The 18,707-nt window shown below is 53.6% G+C and overlaps 4 protein-coding genes across 4 annotated transcripts; 3 read left to right on the top strand and 1 right to left on the bottom strand.

The window, feature by feature from the left end:
• Positions 1 to 205: 205 nt before the first annotated feature.
• COCSUDRAFT_59402 (hypothetical protein) lies at positions 206 to 4,634 on the top strand (the record flags this gene model as incomplete). Its single annotated transcript, XM_005651385.1, has 10 exons — positions 206 to 267; positions 407 to 498; positions 772 to 1,031; positions 1,317 to 1,462; positions 1,888 to 1,980; positions 2,395 to 2,538; positions 2,892 to 3,092; positions 3,380 to 3,647; positions 3,947 to 4,108; positions 4,458 to 4,634. The coding sequence occupies 10 exons, from the start codon at positions 206 to 208 to the stop codon at positions 4,632 to 4,634; spliced, it is 1,605 nt and encodes a 534-aa protein (XP_005651442.1).
• Positions 4,635 to 6,011: 1,377 nt separating this feature from the next.
• Positions 6,012 to 11,701, bottom strand: COCSUDRAFT_64712 (hypothetical protein; the record flags this gene model as incomplete). Its single annotated transcript, XM_005651386.1, has 14 exons — positions 6,012 to 6,286; positions 6,603 to 6,762; positions 7,047 to 7,175; positions 7,455 to 7,562; positions 7,993 to 8,115; positions 8,557 to 8,778; positions 9,127 to 9,234; positions 9,540 to 9,727; positions 10,030 to 10,194; positions 10,462 to 10,584; positions 10,744 to 10,889; positions 11,080 to 11,228; positions 11,345 to 11,455; positions 11,681 to 11,701. 14 exons carry the CDS (start codon positions 11,699 to 11,701, stop codon positions 6,012 to 6,014), a joined length of 2,028 nt encoding a protein of 675 aa, XP_005651443.1.
• Positions 11,702 to 12,709: 1,008 nt separating this feature from the next.
• Positions 12,710 to 14,791, top strand: COCSUDRAFT_35284 (farnesyl-diphosphate farnesyltransferase; the record flags this gene model as incomplete). Its single annotated transcript, XM_005651387.1, has 7 exons — positions 12,710 to 12,855; positions 12,973 to 13,134; positions 13,233 to 13,335; positions 13,473 to 13,604; positions 13,827 to 13,963; positions 14,137 to 14,387; positions 14,679 to 14,791. The coding sequence occupies 7 exons, from the start codon at positions 12,710 to 12,712 to the stop codon at positions 14,789 to 14,791; spliced, it is 1,044 nt and encodes a 347-aa protein (XP_005651444.1).
• Positions 14,792 to 16,274: 1,483 nt separating this feature from the next.
• Positions 16,275 to 18,105, top strand: COCSUDRAFT_59405 (hypothetical protein; the record flags this gene model as incomplete). The annotated part of the gene is made up of 5 exons (XM_005651388.1): positions 16,275 to 16,391; positions 16,526 to 16,675; positions 16,882 to 17,038; positions 17,320 to 17,519; positions 17,860 to 18,105. 5 exons carry the CDS (start codon positions 16,275 to 16,277, stop codon positions 18,103 to 18,105), a joined length of 870 nt encoding a protein of 289 aa, XP_005651445.1.
• Positions 18,106 to 18,707: the final 602 nt, after the last annotated feature.

Here is an 18,707-nt window from a genome sequence, read left to right on the forward strand (position 1 = left end):
GGCTGATCTGAAGAAATGCTGTGTGTGCTTAATGTCTCGACCTATAAATCAGATGCTTCCTAGTGCTCCATTATTATATCGGCTCAATGTTTGCATCAATGTCCATTCTCAAACAAAGGAGACCGTAGAGGATCGCGGTGACTGTTCTCAGACCGGCATGTCTTTGGCCACGTCCTATAATTACTGTCAGCTGTTCTGATTTTCGATGATTATGCGCAGCGGCTGCCTGGAGGCGATGGGCAGAATTCAACAAGAGGAAGCTGTCTGGTGTGCTCTGCAGCTTGAATCTCCTTTCACTGCAACAGCATGCATTGCTGTTGAAGTCCATAATCACATGCTCTATCTGTGTCAATGCAGCAGCCCCTTTTGCATCTGGACATGATGTACCAAAACCTTGCCCCTGCAGGGTGCCACCATTGGACATTGATGATGTGGCAGCTGAGTCTCATGAGGAATCTGCATTGCATCCCGGCAAATGGAGCTTCAGTGCCTGTGAAGGTACACCGCTTGACCCTCTGCACAGCCAAGTCCATGTGCATCACATGCAGAGATGCACTGGAACTTGTGGCCGCATGAGCTCACCATCTCAGCCATGCAAAGCATCCAAGATCATGTAGCATCTTGGAGAAAATGCATAGACCGGTCTGAGTCGAGCGTTGGGCAGAAGCAGCATGTCAGCTAGATTGCAACGTGCACCTTCAATGAAGACAGCCTTCTGACAATACCCCAGATCCTCCTTGACTATGTTCCTTCCATCTACCTGATGTCCAGATGAGCCGGATGAGAAAGAGGGCCGACGGCGCAGCAAGCGGCAGAGGCAGCCCTGGCGGCAGGTGCTGCCAGGCGAGATCCAGGCAGAGCAGCTCATGTATGCGCACTTGCGCGATGCACCACGCCGGCCGCGGCGCAAGCGCGCCTCGCTGCAGGAGCTGGCCGGTGGAAACGCTGAGGAGGAAGGATATGATGTTCCTGTTGAGACTGACAGCGGCCTCCCCCTCACCATGCACCGACCGTCCCAAGGCCGCCTGAAGGTGGGACCACCCTTGCAGGTCTTTGTCGTTGTCAAGTAGAGCTGGAGGACAGGATGACAGACCGCAGCAGAGTGGCTGACCGTGCGGCAGTGGCGGAGCGAGACATGTGACCGCATGCATTGAAGTTTCAATTCTTTGCGGGGTTTACTGAAACTGTGAGCCCCAAGTACTAAGCACCCCACAGGCGTGCATTACAGAGGGGTTGCGACCAGAGTCTGGTGCATTGTCGCAAGTCTGCCGTAGTTGTAAGGACAGGGCCATGACAAGCATGTGCATGCCCTGCAGACGGACTGGAACGCGTTTTTCTGCGGCTGCTGTGGGGACGGCGGGGAGCTGCTGGAGTGTGACGGCATGTGCCTGCGCAGCTTCCATCAGAACTGCCTGGCTCCCAGCGAACGCCCCAACCCAGAAAACCCCCCTGAGACCCCCTGGTCAGCCTGCCTTCCTTTTTCCACATCACTTTCTTGGCATGATTCTCAATCAAGGCATGATTCTCAATCAAGTACACTTGTAGCTGTTGTGGCGTGTTGACGTAAGGCTGTCAACATGTTAGATCCTGCATGGCAAATGCGAAATTTGCAATGTGATTCTCCACATTCGTGCGTTTCCAAGGAGAGTCCATCTTCTCCCTGCTTGGCGATCGCACTTGCTTGTCGTGTCTTGCAACTCTCGTCTCTTTATTTGAAAGAGACCACCATCTGTTATGACATCTGGTTGCCAGCGTCAAATAGACAATCACATGGCATGGAGGAAGGTTCACTTGTGAGGTGTTGTGAACGGGCAGGTTTTGTCCGGATTGCCGCTTGGGCATCGGGACCTGTGCGATATGCAAAGAGAGTGGTGTGGTGGGGCAGAGTATCCTGCCCTGCAAGATGGGCAGCTGCGGCTGGTACTTCCACAACGCCTGCCTGAATGGCCTGCGTGACTCGGGCCTCCTGAAGATTCACAGGTGCAAAATATAGAGACTCATTTTATTATTGTTGACGTACATGGTCCTTAAGGACTGATGATGAGAACAATAATATATAGAGACTCTGGTCATGTCTCATTGCTGTCCTGTCTGTAAATACCCTCGACAGCACCTGCCCTGCTATCAGACAGCTTGACTATGCCAGGATATCCTTCCCCAAATATGCTGTTGTCAGGCCATTTGTTGCATTAGACAAGCAGGAGAACACTCGTAGGGGCATATCATGGCCAATTGGCAGCGCATAGGGGCAAGACTCACAGGTTGCTTGCCTGATTTTTGTAGTAGGATCTCTGTTAAAGTCCTGCTTGGCTTGAGGACAGGTCAGGAGGGAGAGGATCCTCCTTACTTTTTGGCAAATCGCGTGGGGCTAAAAAGCTGTGTGAGATATTGCAGGGAGGATCCTGGGGTGGCAGCAGGAGGAGAGGACGGGCAGCGGGTCTTCACCTGCCCGGCGCATTTCTGCCATGTGTGTGGCAATTCTGGGGCCGGACGGCACACGCTGCAATGCTGGCGCTGCCCTACTGCTTACCATGCCACGTGCGCCTCCCACCACTGAGCACCAATGCATGAGTGAAATCCAATCTAAAATTGAGAAGACACACTTCTTGCTCGGTCAGGGTCGCTGGGTGACTTCTGTGGCAGGTACACATGGCGTCACTGAGGCTCACAGGTGCTGCCCAGAGCTCAAGTGAACAATCGACCGTATCATTCTTGTTTAGGTCAGGAATAGTGCAAAACTTCCTACAGAAGATTTCGAAGGGCAGCATTCTCTCAAGCGTCCTTTGTTGGGGGGCTTGGAGGGCTTGGGGTCTGCCAAAGCCTCCTGCAGAGGGATGAAAAAACTTTAAAGAGCTCGGTGAGGTCGCTGATCTTTTGGTGCTGCTTTGCAGGTGCGTGCCTGCTGGCGTGCAGAAGCTGAACCCCAAGAACGTGCTGTGCGAGAACTGCATCCAGGTGCCTGATGCCTGCTGCGGCACAGTAGCTGCGCGCACAGTGACACCTGTTCGCACGCCCCCCAAGCAGCGTGAACTCCGGCCCTTCAACAGAGCCGCTGCCGCCTCTGACAGGCAGTGGAACCAACTAGACTTGCGGTGAATGCTGCACAGTGTATTAATCTCTGAACAGGAGCAGCAGCTTTTGATAAAGAAAATTTGACAAGGCCTTGAATACATTTTGTGGCTGGCTTGTGGCTCTTCGTATGTGCTGCCCTCCTGCAAACACCCCAGAAGTTGCTGCCATATTTCCGCTATGATCAGCAGCACAGCTGCCTGAGGAATTGAATTCTTACTGATGCCGCACCGCCTTCTCCCATCTTGGCGGCTGCATTAGAGTCTCCTCAGGCTGCCGAGAGAGTCCTGATTTTGATGATTCCTCACAGCGAGGAGGGAGGCAGCGCCGTCCGCAGCATGGGCGCCAGCCAGAGCCGCAACGAGGGCACCAGCAGCAATGGCGGCAACTTGCCACAGACGCCGCCGCAGCCGCAACGCCGAATGCAGCTGCAGCCGCGGACTGCGACACAGGCCACCGCTGCAGGCCGGCAGAGCGCAACGGGGCCGCTGGAGAGGGCTGCACACGAGGCCAAGATGATGAAGGATGCTGCGGCGGAAGAAGCCCTGGGCTGCATCGGCCGCATCGTTCCCCTGGAGGTCTGATCTGCTATTCATAGGCTGTGGATGTGCTTCCCGGAATCCTGGGCGTTAAGTTCGAGCACCACTGCAAGGTGCATGCGCCGATGTCCCGGCCATGTCGTGCATGTCAAGGCCACAGGTGTCTATGAGGGGGTGGGGACCATGGCGCTTCAGCCATGTTGGGGCAGCCACCATGCTGTCATTAGGAGTCAGCCGCCCTGCAGATGCATCCACATTGTCAGGCATGCTGCAATTTCTCCAGCAGCCTCAGCAGCCCCTGCAGTCTCTGACTGATGCAGGGTGGGGTGCTGTGGCAGGGTAAAGCACAGTCGAAGGATCTGGTGGGAAAGACGGTGTTCACATTTGGCGCTCGGACGGGCGACGGCGGATTCTGCGTCCCCTGTGGCTGCATCAAGTTTCACTCGCAGCTTGTGGTGCACCCGAGCGGCCGCATCACCGTCGGCTTCTGCAACGAACTGGTAAGGTTGGCTTTCCATGTTTCAGGATTTTTCCCTGCTTAAAGTCGAGTTCTGGCCTGAATGAAAATCTGCCGCCAATCCAACTGCGGCACAAATGTGCTGATTCAGTATCTACGCGATTGAGGCCTCAATATGGGGGGGTCCGCAGTGCAGACTCTGCACACTTTGCAGATGTTTCTACTCTTGCTGATTGGTGCTTGCGATCGCAAGGCCTTCACAAGGCCGCAGGTCTCAGTATCCGTGGGCGATGCTTCCTAGCATTTGCTTTTAGGTGAAGCAGTTGTCGCTGAGCTGTCTTGCGAGCAATAGCCATGTTCTTGGGTTCTGATTAGCTCATGTGGTTGACCAGGCGAGGGAGAGGTACCCAGTCACAATCATCCATGCGGAAGGGGATCCCACCACACTCACAGACATGCAGCCGGTGCCTCTGCGCCACCAGGATGTGCTGAGCATAGCAGATGCCAACTTCGAGCGCGTGGGCATTGTCGAGGCACTTGCTGGCAGGAATGCCCTTGCCTTGCCCTGACAGTGACCTCGTGTTTTTTGGATGGTCCACTCCGTGGCTACAGACACCTGTTGTGCTGTAAAAATTTGCAAGTTGGTGTTCAACACCACCTAAAACGCTCTGGTTATAGTCACATTATGTTGAGCCTGCACTATACTTGGGGTGATCTGCGAGACATGAGGCTTGCACCTTGACCTGCCCAAGATGCAAATGTCTTGTCATGCACCAACACCTCCTATCTGATCACTGTCACGGCAAGGCAAGGTTGGGAGCCTCAGAGTATATTGGTTGTGGAATGCATAGATCATTCCTATGCATTTGGAGTCAATTGTCAGATTGATGGCTCCTCACACCATGAAGTGTCCTTAGTCTCATCTGCAGCTCCAACTTTGAACGTTTTAGGTTTGAAGTGTGGCGGGAGAGGACGATGAGCGGCAGCTGTTCCTGTCCATGGACATCTATCTACAAAGTGACATATTCTTTTACATTTGCAGGCACCACTCGCCAAGTTTACAGCATGTACTGAGCCTCATCTGTTGACTCGTCACAATTTGTCCTAATTCATAGATGCCCGGGCCCAGGTCTGCAGATGATGCACATGAACCGATACACAAACGACCTCGAGAGGTTGAAATGAAGTCAAAGGAGAACAACCCGTAAATAGGAGCCTAGGTCTTTGACGGTAAGGATTAGTGTCCTATGACACGGCCAACGGCCTGGGCAGCGGTTTCCACGAGCTGGTGCATGGGGTGGACTGCCCATTCCAGCCACACTCAAGCAGGCTCATCCATGCACTTGCTCTGGGACAGCAAGACGAGCTCTTAGTCTGACATCCTCCTCGACAGTAGCTGCAATGATGCTGAGTGATTCAAAAGGACTTCCTCTTTCCGACTCAATACTGGACAGTAAGTGGCGAAATAAGGATACATGCTGCTGCGACTATAAGGAAACCTTGCACTGCCTGCCATTTGGCGAGAGCAGTGTTCAAGCAGCAGAATTGATGCAGGTCCGTCACGGCATAGCACAGCCCTCACATCAGCCTGCAACAGCACCACGCTTCCTGCAGCCTAGCTAAACCCAGGCCGATGCCCACCAGAGCTCCGAGCCAGAGCTCGGAATGCCGCCACTCTGGGAGCACAGCAGGCTCACCACAGAGAGACACCATACACAATGCGTCATCCATACAGAGGTGCCATGGGAACCAACACACACACAGCAATTTGCTGCGCTGCATGCACCCATCAGTGCCGCATGGGCACCCCCTAAGTGAGGCTGACCAGCTATCAGGAGGTGGATCCGCCAGTAGGTGTGTCACATGGGCGACCCCTCATCAGGGCTGGCAGGCTCTCGTGTGTCGGATCCACCCATCAGCGTCCCTCCCTTGTAATAGTTGGCGCGCTATCGGGGGGTCTCGCCGGGGGGGGCCGGGGGCGGACGGCGGCGGGGCATGGGGCTGGGGGACGATGCGGGGCCAGGGGGGCCCGTGGGGATTGACACGCGCGGCGGCGGTGGCGTGGCCTGCCGCCGCGAGGATGACAGCGTGCGGGCGGGGGGACCCGGGGGACCCCCCGTGCCGGCCGCCGCGGACCTCCCGGCGCCGGCGGTGGCGTCCGGGTACGCCGAGCGACGGCCGGCGCCGGCGCCCTCCGGCGAGCTGCCGTTTGACAGCGACGCTGCGCACACAAATATACTTGCTCAGTGTCTGGAAGTCTTCCCGCATCAGGTGATTTTTTTTATGACAATAGAAAAGGAAGGAGGTGTATGCATGCCCATGTGCTTGCATTTCTTCTGCTTTACTCGAGCCTGTCATACCAAGAAGTCCCGGCCAACCACCTCCTAAAAAGGTGTGAACACTCCAGGAAATGTCATACAAACATGCCCAGCTAGGACCTCTTCAACAGGGACAGACATTCTACGACAACAGCAGCAGCGTTGGATGACGTTTTATCAGAAAAAGATGTAGGAAACCTCCTCGGAGGAGCGCCTTACCTGCAGAGCGGTCGCTGGTTGTGCGGCGGCGGCGGTACTCGGCCAGGGCGACAATGTCAGCGGGAACCTCCATGGGCTGCGCAGCCTTCTCCTCATCCTCGTAGTGCATCTCCTGCAGGTGCTTCAGCAGCCCTATCGCGTCCGCCACGTCGCCCACGGACTGTGCAGAAGCACACATGCTATTCAGGACAGCCCCTGAAATCCTTCTGAAAAGCGTCAGCTTGCCACAGGGCTGATGCCTTGCGTGGACAGGCAGGGATCAGAACGGCGTCAGGCAAGGACCGGATGATAGAGGATCTAGATTAAAACATGTCCAAACTGAGCTCAAAGCATTACAGTCCCCACAGACTGAAGTGCGGACAGCAGGAGGTAGAATATATAGACCCCACCAAATCTGTGCATGCATGCGGGCATGTAGGCAGGGTACGAGCGTATCAGGCGCACCTTTTTGAGCTTCTCGCGGCCCATGACAGACTCGGGGTCCTCCTCCAGCAGGTATTCGGCCTCTGCGCCGCCCAGCCCAGTCATAGCCCCGTACAGGTGCTCCAGCAGGTGCGCCTGCGCCCGCTTCACCTGCAGCCATGCACCCGCGCTCAACTCTGGGCTCCCCGAGATTACGCATGAAATGCCCTACTGGAGCATTTGAATCTACTATTGTGACAGAAAGCTGTGTGTGCGACACATGTCCAAGGCTAAATGACATGTGTTGCATGCCCCTCTTTCTGATCCGCAATGGGTTCAAGCTCAAATTGAATCAAACGCCCAGAGATTGGATTGCAGCGTTGGCATCATACAGGTCAAAGAAAGTAGTTCTGGTTGTCCAAGAGGTGTTGTGAGAGCAGCTTGGCGCACCTGGCAGTGGATGATGGCCTTCGGCACAGTGAGGACGATGGTCTGACACACGGTGCGCACATAGGCCGCCGTGTCCTCCGCAAGCTGCTGCAGGTAGTCATCAAACACCTGCAGGCAACACCAGCTCCTGTGAGCCTTCCATTCCATTCTCTCCTCAAAGCACTCTCCCGTACTAAGCACAGCCCACTTCCACCCACCTGCATCCCGTTTGCACCAGTATCCTGGTGTCTTGATGGAAATTTTGCAATGTTGTGAATCATGCTGCCCGAGTCCAAGAGAGCTTCACAGTATGCACCCTGTGTCTGCTAGAGCCTCAGTACATCGCAGAAAGAGCATGCAGGGGGATGAAGAACTGAATCCCCGAGTCCAAGAGAGCTTCACCGTATTCACACTGTGTCTGCTAGAGAGTATTACATTACAAAAGGAGCATGCAGGAGGCTCAAGAACTGAGGGCAGCGAGCTTCACAGTACACACACTGTGTCTGCTAGGAGCCTCAACACATTGCAAGAAGAGCATGCAGGAGGCTGAAGAGAGCACCCTGTTGTCCACGCCATTGCCGTAGCGGCTCGGCAGCACAGGCTCGGGGCCCAGACCGCTGTCCTCTGTGAACAGCGCGGATGAACCGATGCCTCCCAGAGGCACATCGCCCACCTTGGGAGTCTGTGCACACAACACCAAAACAGGCTCAGGACTTCACATAAGCAACAACTTTTCATACATTGCCTCACCCGTAAGGGCAGGTGCTGTCTGAAGTACAGGCCAGATAGGCTTGTACTGCAAGAGCTATCATTGCATGCATGTCGTTGCCCAAAATTCATGGGAAACACCAGGCTGGAACAGCTAGTTGTCCAAGGGAGATTGTTTGAGAATGATTGCATGGACTCTGCGAGACTACAACACCCTGATTGACACAATGAATCCCCCAAGTTTGTCGTTGATGGCCAAAGCCCTCTCACAACTTGGTCAACATCATTTCAATTGAAACCTTACTCTTTTGCAGCTCTCCACCACTCATAAGAAATTCCAGCTCAGCCATGACACTCCCCAAACTTTTGAGCAAAAGCAAACACTGCTACTAAGTGACAGAAGGACCGGCCTCACCCCGCCTCGGCGGACGCCGTCGCGCGGAGTTGGGGCGGTGGAGCTGGTGACCGAGTCGGCGCGCAGCTGCTCGGAGGTGTACCCCCGCAGGGGGGCGCGCCCCCCGGCGCCCCCGCCATCACTGGCATTCTTGAGGCGCGCCAGCCACATGAACTTCTCGCTAGCGCTGTCTGCGCGCAGCACCAGCGAGTGGTGGTTCTTCACGCACGGCTTGGACGGGTCCTGCGCCGAGGACACAGAACAAAGTCAGGCAATGGCGAATGAATGAGCAGGAAGTCATGCAGCACACAGCATTTGGGTACTGCATTCAACAGGTTCGGGCACATGGGCTTTTGCACAAGATTGAGTCTGCACTGCGAGACCATTGCGCAAATGAAACTGCTCGTGGCGCCAGGTGCGGTCACACAGGGACAAATCTCTCAGATCTGTACAAGAGTAATTGTTTGTCTGCGTATGACACAAAAGCGGCTCATGTTGCAGGCAAGCACCCAGGATATGGGCTTGAGCCCCCAGTATATTAGTCTGAAACATATGATCATAGATAAAGACAGGGGACGGGCAACAGCTGACCTTGTGGGAGACTCGGATGAGCAGGGAGACTTGGCCGCCGCCGCCGTCCAGGTCGTACTTGGAGCGCGAGGCGCTCTTGGGCAGGCCATCCACATCCACGTCCTCCGCCTGTTGCATATAAAAGAAAATTGATTAATCCGCTAACATACTGGTGAAGATATTGAATATGGACGCTCCTGAGCTCTGAAATGTCAGCCAAGAAATGCAACAATGTTGCACACGCCAAAAGCCAGCCAGGTTTCGATGATCCTGCATGACTAAGCTATGGAGTACCGTGATGGGGTTGGATGGCGACCTTGCCTTCAGCAAAGCAATGCAACGATACTGCACAACTTAAGACAGCTTGTTCAGCTGGACAGATCATCCTGCATGGCTGAGGTATGGAGGACAGCAAATGAGGGGTTGGTGGGCACCTTGCACTCGCGCATATTGATAAGGCCCTTGTAGTTGGGCGGGTCGTCGGCGCTCTTGAAGTAGTACAGCATGCCCTTGGGCTCCGTCAGCACAAAGTAGCGCTTCTGCCAGCGCCATGCCTCCGGCAGGCTCTGCCGCCCGCTGTTCTCGCCAATGCGCTTCTCCAGGTACCCAGTCAGCAGGTCACCTGTATGCCCACACAGTAACAACTGTCACCTCAGCTGTAACCCCGCTGCAGTCATGCCACGCCAGTAAGCCACAATCACATCACCCAGATAAAAACCAGCAAGAGCGGGCCAAGCAAGATGTGCATGAAGATGACATGAGAGACTGCAATTAACATGGCTGGACAACTGTCCACCTGGCATGATAACGATTCCTTATGATAGCGCGTCAGGCACCACAGATACTAATTCGATGCAAACTAAGTACATTCTGTTGAGTATCCCCTGTTTAAGTCACAGTGTCCGCAAGAACTGGTGGCAGAACCTGGGTCATTCATGGTGGCAGGGATGGTGAGGCCGCCGGAGAGTGGGCCCCCGATGGGTGTGGAGGAAGCAGTGAGCTCGCGCGGCCTGTGCGGGCTGTCACCGTCCATTGAGTCCCGCGAGTCGTCATCGTCGTCCGAGTCTGAGTCTGCCGCCACCGCCTTGCCTGCAAGCACACAAGCACCAAAGCTGCTCAGCAATACACTCTACAGGCTGCCTCTCTGCAGCCACGCAGACCACCTTGTGCAATCGGGTTAACTAGCAGCAGAAACAAGCGACAAGTCAAACACACACGATCTGCAACCGTCGCAGACTCAAGCACATGACCCTTCTGTCCTGGGGAGACATCATGTGCCCAGTTTACATATGAAGGCCAACGTGATGCTAGAAGCATTCTTTAGTGATAGGAAAATTTTCTGCACATGTGGCGCACCTTCCCCGAGGAGCCGCGCAGTCTGCTGCGCTTGCATCATGGCCTTGTAGCGCTCTGCCGTGCGGTGGCGGAAGAAGGCCGCTGTCACGTACGTCTGCTCCATGTTTACAATGGTCTTCGCCACTGCGCATGAAAAAAAAAAGTGTCTCATGAACACACACCCCACACCAGACATGCCTGGTAGCCTGCTCGTATGCAGCTGCATGCGAACCTAGAGTGGACATTCTGGCATGCCATTGCTGGCAAGTTTTGAAATAAACGGGTGGGCACAGCTGGCAGCACCTTCCATGGCCTCGTCTCGCCAATTCTCCAGCGCCTGAGTCACGGCAAAGAGCACCGCCTTCTCAAACGCTGGCAGCCTGAGCGGCTCCCTGGTATCGTCCAGCACTGTGGTGTTTGTCATCAGGCTGGCTTTCCTGGCTGCCTCCCTGCAACCGCAGCATTGCTCTTTGAGATCCAGAGTAAGAGAACCCAATAAAGGCACCTGCCGCTGTCTTTTGCATCCAACAGATACAAGAAATTAATGTTAAAACACGGTGCACAAATATGCTCAGTGCATGGGCATACCATGCTCTGAATGGCATGTCTGTAGGAAAGGTTGAGAAGCTGCATCGTTACCTGGCAGCATCTATGAGGACCTGGTGGACCCGCCGCACACACATGTTGACAGGCTCCAGCACAAGTCCAATGGTCTCATCCACCAGTCTCCGCAGGCCAAACTCAGGGGACACCAGATGCGACTGGTAACCATCCGCTTCTCTGACCACCTGCAATGCAGAGAATTCTGTTATTGGAAAGCAAATGTAAGCCTCTCACGACATCAAGTGGGAAGCTTCAGAGGAAGAGCATGATATGCAACAAGGAAACATAGGAATTTACATACCTCCTTCACATGCTCTAGCTTGAAATTCCTCTCCAAAGGCAGTTTTGCCACCACCCCCATGAGTCCCTCGTCCATGAAGGCCCGCCTGATGAATCCTGCATAGTCTGTGGTCTGCGCACACAAAAAGAGCAGTCAGGCACCCGGCACTCTGCCATAACCAGTGGTCGTCCCCGAATAGGGATGAGGAGGTTGATGAGATTGCATCAAGGATGCTGGGGTGCATGTTTATCACTATCTCTTTCCTGGGTGCCTCAATCAAGGACCACATTAAAGGCACGAAGTAGTTGACTCGACAGTATCACACCTCCACAGTATGGGTGAAGGCCCTCTCAAAACCTCGACAGAGATGAAAGACATCTTTGCTGCTGGTTGGTGCGCTGGGTAGCTTTGCTAATTCCTTCTCAAGAGTCGCTCTCTTCTGTTGCAACCGCTGCAAGACCTGGAGCACAGGAACACTGTAAACCAAAATCTGCAGGCGAGGAGAAGCAGACAGCTCTAACTTGTTATAGTAGCAGTGGTGCAGCATTGTAAAACGTTGCTGCCATTGACAAGCTTTCAGCTGGAAAGAGAGGCTGCCAAGGATCAACATGTCCTTGTCGCTTCCTGTTCCTACGTTGGCGATCTGGCCGAGCTCACATTAGAGTTGCTGCTTATAAAGCGCGACCTCCCATGGACGATTGCATTTCATTTAACTCTAATACAGATTTGGTAGCGACAGCTGTAGGTTGCACCCAACACTAGATCCAGCACGGGCGTTATTACTCAGAAAGCACTTCAACATAATCGCACCTCTGTTGCTTCAGAGACGTCGAGTCTAACGGTGTCATCGTCAGATATGGCCATGAGCCCTCAGAAGGCACCAAATCCTCCTAACCCACAGTTTGTCAATGGTTTTCGTATGGAAGGTGAATTTTCTGACGCTGCTTCGTGACCTTGTCTGGTTCAATAGTTGCAGTCTCCCATTCATGAGAGATCCATAGTAATGTCTCAAGCCGAATTATTATGACGGCTTTTTGCGCCTCACGGCAATCACCTCGAAAAAGTCCTTCTCACAGACAAAAATTGGGGCCTGCCCTGCCAGCTGCTCTGTGCATGTCCTTCGAATGAATTTATGAGACGGCGATCCCTTCCCACAATGCCGGAACTTCTGCCGGAAAGAGAGGAGAGAGTCTCTGCTGCATGCTGCGTACAGGTCGAATTCCTGTTTCTCTGGCTCTGTTCCCTTCTACTACCTCGAGGAGGGTTCCCTGTAAAAAGCTGGTTTGGATTGTCCAGGTCCTGATCGCTCTGCCAAGATTTCATATGTCTCCCAGTCCGCACTGATTTCAATATCTTGGGACACGTTCAAACGAAGGGGTAAGCACAATGGGAAAATTGAGGGAGGTTTTGGAGCACCCAGATGAACTGATACCTTTAGTGCAGATGGCCTTCGCAGCCAAGCGTGCAAAAGTGCTTCCAAAAGATAAAAGTCTCGCCTTTTGTTACGACATGCTCAACAGAGTATCAAGAAGGTACCTCTCTTCATGATGAGTGCAACTCCAACACCTCTGTATTGATATGCTGGACGATGGGGTTGATCACCACAGCATATTCCACTTCACCTCATCGTGAATTTATCGTGTGTGCAGTTTCGCTGTGGTGATTCAGCGCCTCCCAACAGAGCTGCGCGATGCAGTGTGCCTCTTCTATCTGGTGCTGAGAGCACTGGACACAGTGGAGGATGATATGGCCGTGCCTGTGGCCACAAAAGTACCTCTGCTGCGAGTGTTCCACGAAAAGATATACGACAGGTGTGTCTTCCCTCCATTCCTCCTTTCACAAGTCAACCTGGGGCACGTCTCACCCAGTTCAACACACACAGCAAGAGAGTCAGATGGTGTTTGTGCAGATCATGGAAGATGAGCTGTGGCTATGGGCCGTACGTCGACCTCATGCAGCAGTATTCTCTGGTTACAGATGCATTCCTGCGGTTAAAACCCATGTACCAGAAGGTTTGTGCTCCCACTTCTATTATCCCAACCCAGTTTCCCGCTGGACTTTGGTACATTTTCAGAGCTGATGTAACAGCGGTGGATCCTGCACATGCATCGTATTTGCATGCATAAGATGGTGTTGCTGTTCTGCGCAGGTGATTGCTGACATCACACGGCGCATGGGGGAGGGCATGGCGGAGTTCATTGAGAAGGAGGTCATCAGTGTGAAGGACTATGACCTGTACTGCCATTATGTGGCTGGTCTTGTGGGCATCGGCCTGTCACAGGTGCACGCATGATCTTGGCTCCTGGTCTCGCAATCAGTAAATCTAGAGGATTACCACTGTGCAGAGCAACCATGGATACAGTACTTGTCTCCATCATGAAGCCCAAGTCATGCAATTCCTTCTTGATGATCACGCTGCGTACAACGTGGCTTCACAGCGGCAGCTATTACTTGCTTCGGTGATAGAACGACCAGAATTTTGACGGATGTGAATGCTTCACAGCTCTTTGCCTCAAGCCAGCTGGAGAGCGAGGAGTTTGCAGATATGGAATTTCTGGCCAACCACATGGGGCTCTTCCTACAGAAGACCAACATCATCAGGGATTACCTAGAAGACATCAATGAGGAGCCTGCGCCCAGGTGTGTCCCAGCTCTCTGTCCTGCCAGGGTTTAAAGTCTGCAGCTGTACATGTGGCATTTGTGTGCTGTTTTCCTTCTAGTACTGAACTTTCCTGACCCAGGACCCACGCGAGGTATGTTCTGTAGTCATGGACGCCCTACAGAAAGTTAGCCATCTCTCCTTTGCATTGCAGGATGTTCTGGCCAAAGGAGGTGTGGGGCCGCTACACCAGGAAGCTCGACTCGTTCAAGGCGCCGGAGAACTCCGCAGCCGCGCTGGGCTGTTTGAACGAGCTCGTGACAGATGCGCTGTGTCACGCACCGCACTCGCTGGCCTACATGGCCAAACTGCGCGACCAGGATGTGTTCCGTTTCTGCGCGATCCCACAGGTCATGGCCATTGGGACGCTCGCGCTGTGCTATAACAACCACCGCGTCTTCACAGGCAAGGATTTCATTCCGGCCTTCTTGCTCCACCCCGTTAGGCCTCTGGGGTCTGCCTGCCATAGACTTGCATGAACCATCTGCTTCCCTGCTCAGGTGTCAAACATATTATAGCTGTTCCAGGAAAGTTGTTGTTGAGCTGGTATGGGCGCACTTTGAACAGGGGTACGAGAAGGTGAAGGTTTCTGAAGAGAGCAAAAATGATGCATGCGACTGGTGGGATCCAGATCTGCCCTTAAGGGTAAATTGATGTGCTACAGGTGACTTGATTCACCTGACATCTGGTGTGCAGGTGTGGTGAAGATGCGCCGGGGAGAAACAGCCAAGTATGTGCAGCAGCTGGGCAGCATGGCGGACCTCTATGAGGCATTCGACCACTTCGCTGGCTCTCTCGCTGCGCAGTAAGCACGACTCCTTCTCTGACAATTTCTGCCGACCAAAGTGCAATTGCTCTGTCTGGTGCTCAAAGCATCGGAACTGTGTACCCTTGACTGTGGGTGAAGACATAGACAGAAGTTTCTGGATGGGTCTGACAGTTTTCTGATGGAGAATTGGCCCTGTCAGTACTGTTTGGTACCCACGAATGCAGCTGAGTGCCATTCAGAAGCTTGAATAGGCTTCTGCATTGTGCAGGTCGTCAGAGCTGGTCTCCAGCGACAAGAATGCCAAGCTGACGCTCAGGCGCGCAGCCGAGATCCAGACCATCTGCGAGAAGGGTCTGGAGCAGCTTCCTCCCCGCCGGAAGCCGGTGCAGCTCAGCCGCACTCAGGTCCTCTGGTGCGTCGTTGCTGACTCACCTTCACGCCTGTGTCGCTGGCAGACTAAACAGAGCCAGTGGAGAGTGCTCCCAATCAGAGTTTTGCATGGCACCGATTGCTCTTCAGATGCGCATGTCATTGACAAGGGTTCCCTGTCCTGAAGTTGAGAGGTTTTTTTCCCCTGAAAAGAATTTGCTGTCCTGAAAACAAGAAGATGGGGCCACTGAAGGGGGGCTTGCTCATGCTTTGCAGGAAAGCTCTGGCCTATTTTGGCCTTGGCTACCAGGCACGTTCGCACCTGCCAGCAGTGTGGCAGCAGTGCATCGCATACGTGCTCATTCTGCTGCTCTTTGCTCTCACTGTGCTCCGCCGCGCAAAGTGGTGAAATGGGCACTTTTGGGACCGCGAATAATTATTGCAACGCGGCAGCTGTGGTTGCGCTGCATTTGGATTCCCATGGATGAGCGTTCTGTGGGCTAGTACTGAAGCAGAAGCCCTGGACTGATGAGCTGAGCATGATTGAGGAGGGCAGCTACCTTTGGGAGAGTTGAGGAGATTTGCAAGAGCAGCCGGAGACAGAGGCGCAATTGAGGGATGCTTGTTGTGTGCACTGTCAGAGCATCTGTTGTCAGCAATCCGTCAGTACTTTGAGAGACGGACATAAGACTGCATCCGCGTGGTAGGTGGCTATTCGCTGTGTATCCTGGCGGACAGGCGATGTTGCGGTTCAACCTGGTACAGCAAGCACTCTTTTAGTGCAACATTCTGAGGGCAGTTGCCCTTCCCCTTTTTCTGACTTCAGGGCAAGGCTTTGTCATCTTTTGAAGTTCCAGAACTGGAACTGAAACCAGCAGTAATCAGTATTACCACGTAGCTGATTCTTGCCTGAGTATTGTAATCAAGACAACGTGATGTGCTTGCGAGAGTGATGTAATATCTAGGTGAAGTTGATTTGAGATGTGTCAGCCATGCATGCATGCACGCATCACATCATGGATTCTTGAAGCTGGGGTGGAAGTTGATGCGCAATCATGTAGTGCGTCTATAATTCTCAGGCTGTACCCTGTTCCCAACTGAGGGAGATCATTTATCACGACTTGGACAACCGTGACTTCCCACATTTCAGCCTCATGGCATCGCCAAGTTGGCCGTTGACGCTGTTCGGCACTTTGGCTCTCGCTGCGACTCTTGGAAAGGCAGACAATACGGACGTCTTCAATTTCGCCATCAATCTTGAATGCCTGGAGGTGAGATCGTCCATCGAGCACGTCGTGAGGCCTACGATGACATCATGAAAGGACGAGGACCTCCCTGCACGACAAGTGACGTCCCTGATGACTTCGACGTTCTCAATACCTTCAGCTACCTGCTTGGTTCACAGGGCCAATTCTACAGCTATGCAGCGTTTGGTCAGTACCCAAACACATCCCTGCTCGCTGGAGGGCCCCTTGCCACGGGAGGGCAGAAGGCGAGACTTAGCCCTGCTGTGCAGACAATCGCAGCTGAGTTCGCCAGGGATGAGGTTGCTCATGTAAGCACTCCTAAACCTTCCTTTAAAATCATACCTCCCTACCAGAGCTGCATGCATATGAGACATCAGTGTATTTCTTTGACTTGCCCAGAGCTTGTAGCCCAAATAGAAACAATCAGCTGCAGCAAGTGAGGCTCCGTGAATGGTCCTGAACGTTTCTTTTCTAAACTTTCAAAAGCAAGCAGATATTACCAGCATGCATGCAGCTGGCGTTTCTGAGGAAGGCAGCAGGCGCTGCGGCAGTGCCCTGCCCCCAAATTGACATCGGTGGTTCCTTCAACGCCGTCATCAAGGCTGCGCTGGGTAGCAGGGCCGGGGACAACGTCTTCTCCCCCTACACCAACGATGTCAACTTCCTGCTGAGTGAGCACTCCCCTCCACAAATCTCAGCAACACCTGGAAGAGCAATGCAGAGGCTCCACAGGATTGCAATTGTGTTCCTGGTGATTCCTGGGATGTGTAGGATTGCAGTAGCAATGGCCTCATTATAGCCATTTTTGCTCACTATGAAACTGGCTAGTGCCAGGCTCCTCGAATGCACACCTTTTCACCCTCTGGCATGGCTGGATGGCTGTTCTTTCATGCAATCCTAGGATCGAAGTCTGTCGTCTTCTGCAAGGTTGTGATACAATGCTGGCATGCAGGTGCATTCCTATTTGAGGACGTCGGCGCGACGGCGTTTGCCGGGGCCATCCCGGTGCTGACGGGGCCGGTCGCGACGGGCGCAGCCGCCGGCATCCTGGGAGTGGAGGCATACCACGGCGGTCTGCTGCGGCAGTGGCTCTTTAACAACGGTGACCTCATCGTGCAGCCCTACGGCATCCAGATCGTCAGCTTTGTGCAGGTGTGTGAGAGGGCATGCATGCATATCTGCAGCATCCCTGTTGCCACCTCTGGAATTGTAAAGCAGCAGTGCAGCCCCTCTGTGAGTCATTATTCTACAGTATAGAACTCAGGACCAAGGAGGTTTGAAGGAAAAGCCTGTACGGGTATCTCTTGTGTAGCATGGCGTGTTCCAGCCTCACTCGGCTGGCATGCACAGCGCACTGCTGTCCATCTGTCCCCTGGTTTCGGGGTTCCTGCGAAGCCGACGTTGTGAGCAGCGAATTGGCTCTCATTGTACAGATCATCATAACCGAGCACAGCTGCGTTTGATCCTTCACGTGGCAAAATGTTTTCTGCAGGCGCTGTCAGACCTGCGAGCCAAGGTGGGCGGGGGCAAGGACGAGGGCATCACAATCCCATCAGCCACCGCCTCAATCTACGGGCCCAACGTCCTCAATTTCTTCCAGGCAAACATCGTGCCCGCAGACATCGACGCGAAGATCTTCGCGCGCACTCCCCAGGAGGTGCTTGCCATTGCGTACGGCGGCGATGCCACCAAGCCGGGTGCCTTCTTCCCAAGTGGCCTCAACGGCAGCATCAGATAGGACACGAAGTCATCAGTGCTGCAGAACATATACACACAATGCCGCAGGGTGAGTAACAGCAGAGCAGGAGAGGAGGGACACATGACAAGCAGGAAGGGGCATCAAGAAAGATTAGGTCTGTAGGACCCACAACGTCGATATTATCCCTACATGTGATGTTGACATCAGCAATGACAATAGACATACCTGACTTGCATGTGGCCGATGAGTCTGTGGTTGTTGCCAGCAAGGAGGATACGATGAAGATCACACTTGTACATGCCAAGCCGTTCGGCGCTTCGCTTAGTTAGAAGTAGAGGAGTGCAGACATTCAGAGCGAGCATTAGGTATAAAGGAAGGAAGTCAAGGACATTACACAGGAGGTTGGCACACTTGTACATCTGCATGTGTTGCAGGCAAGTTGTGGTTGAGTTGTTCAGCCGAAACATGACATTGATCAGTCAAAGAAAACTTTGACAACGGAGGGAGTCACTGGCAGCTGCTGCCAGGGTATTTCAGGATATCGAGCATGTCTGCTTTGCATGCACTGACTTTACACGACAAAAAGCAGTCAGATGCATGTCTCTGCCGTGAGATCCCAGGATGTCGTAACAACAAGGCCT

Source organism: Coccomyxa subellipsoidea (assembly GCF_000258705.1).
Source record: "Coccomyxa subellipsoidea C-169, whole genome shotgun sequence".
Lineage (NCBI taxonomy): Eukaryota > Viridiplantae > Chlorophyta > Trebouxiophyceae > Coccomyxaceae > Coccomyxa > Coccomyxa subellipsoidea.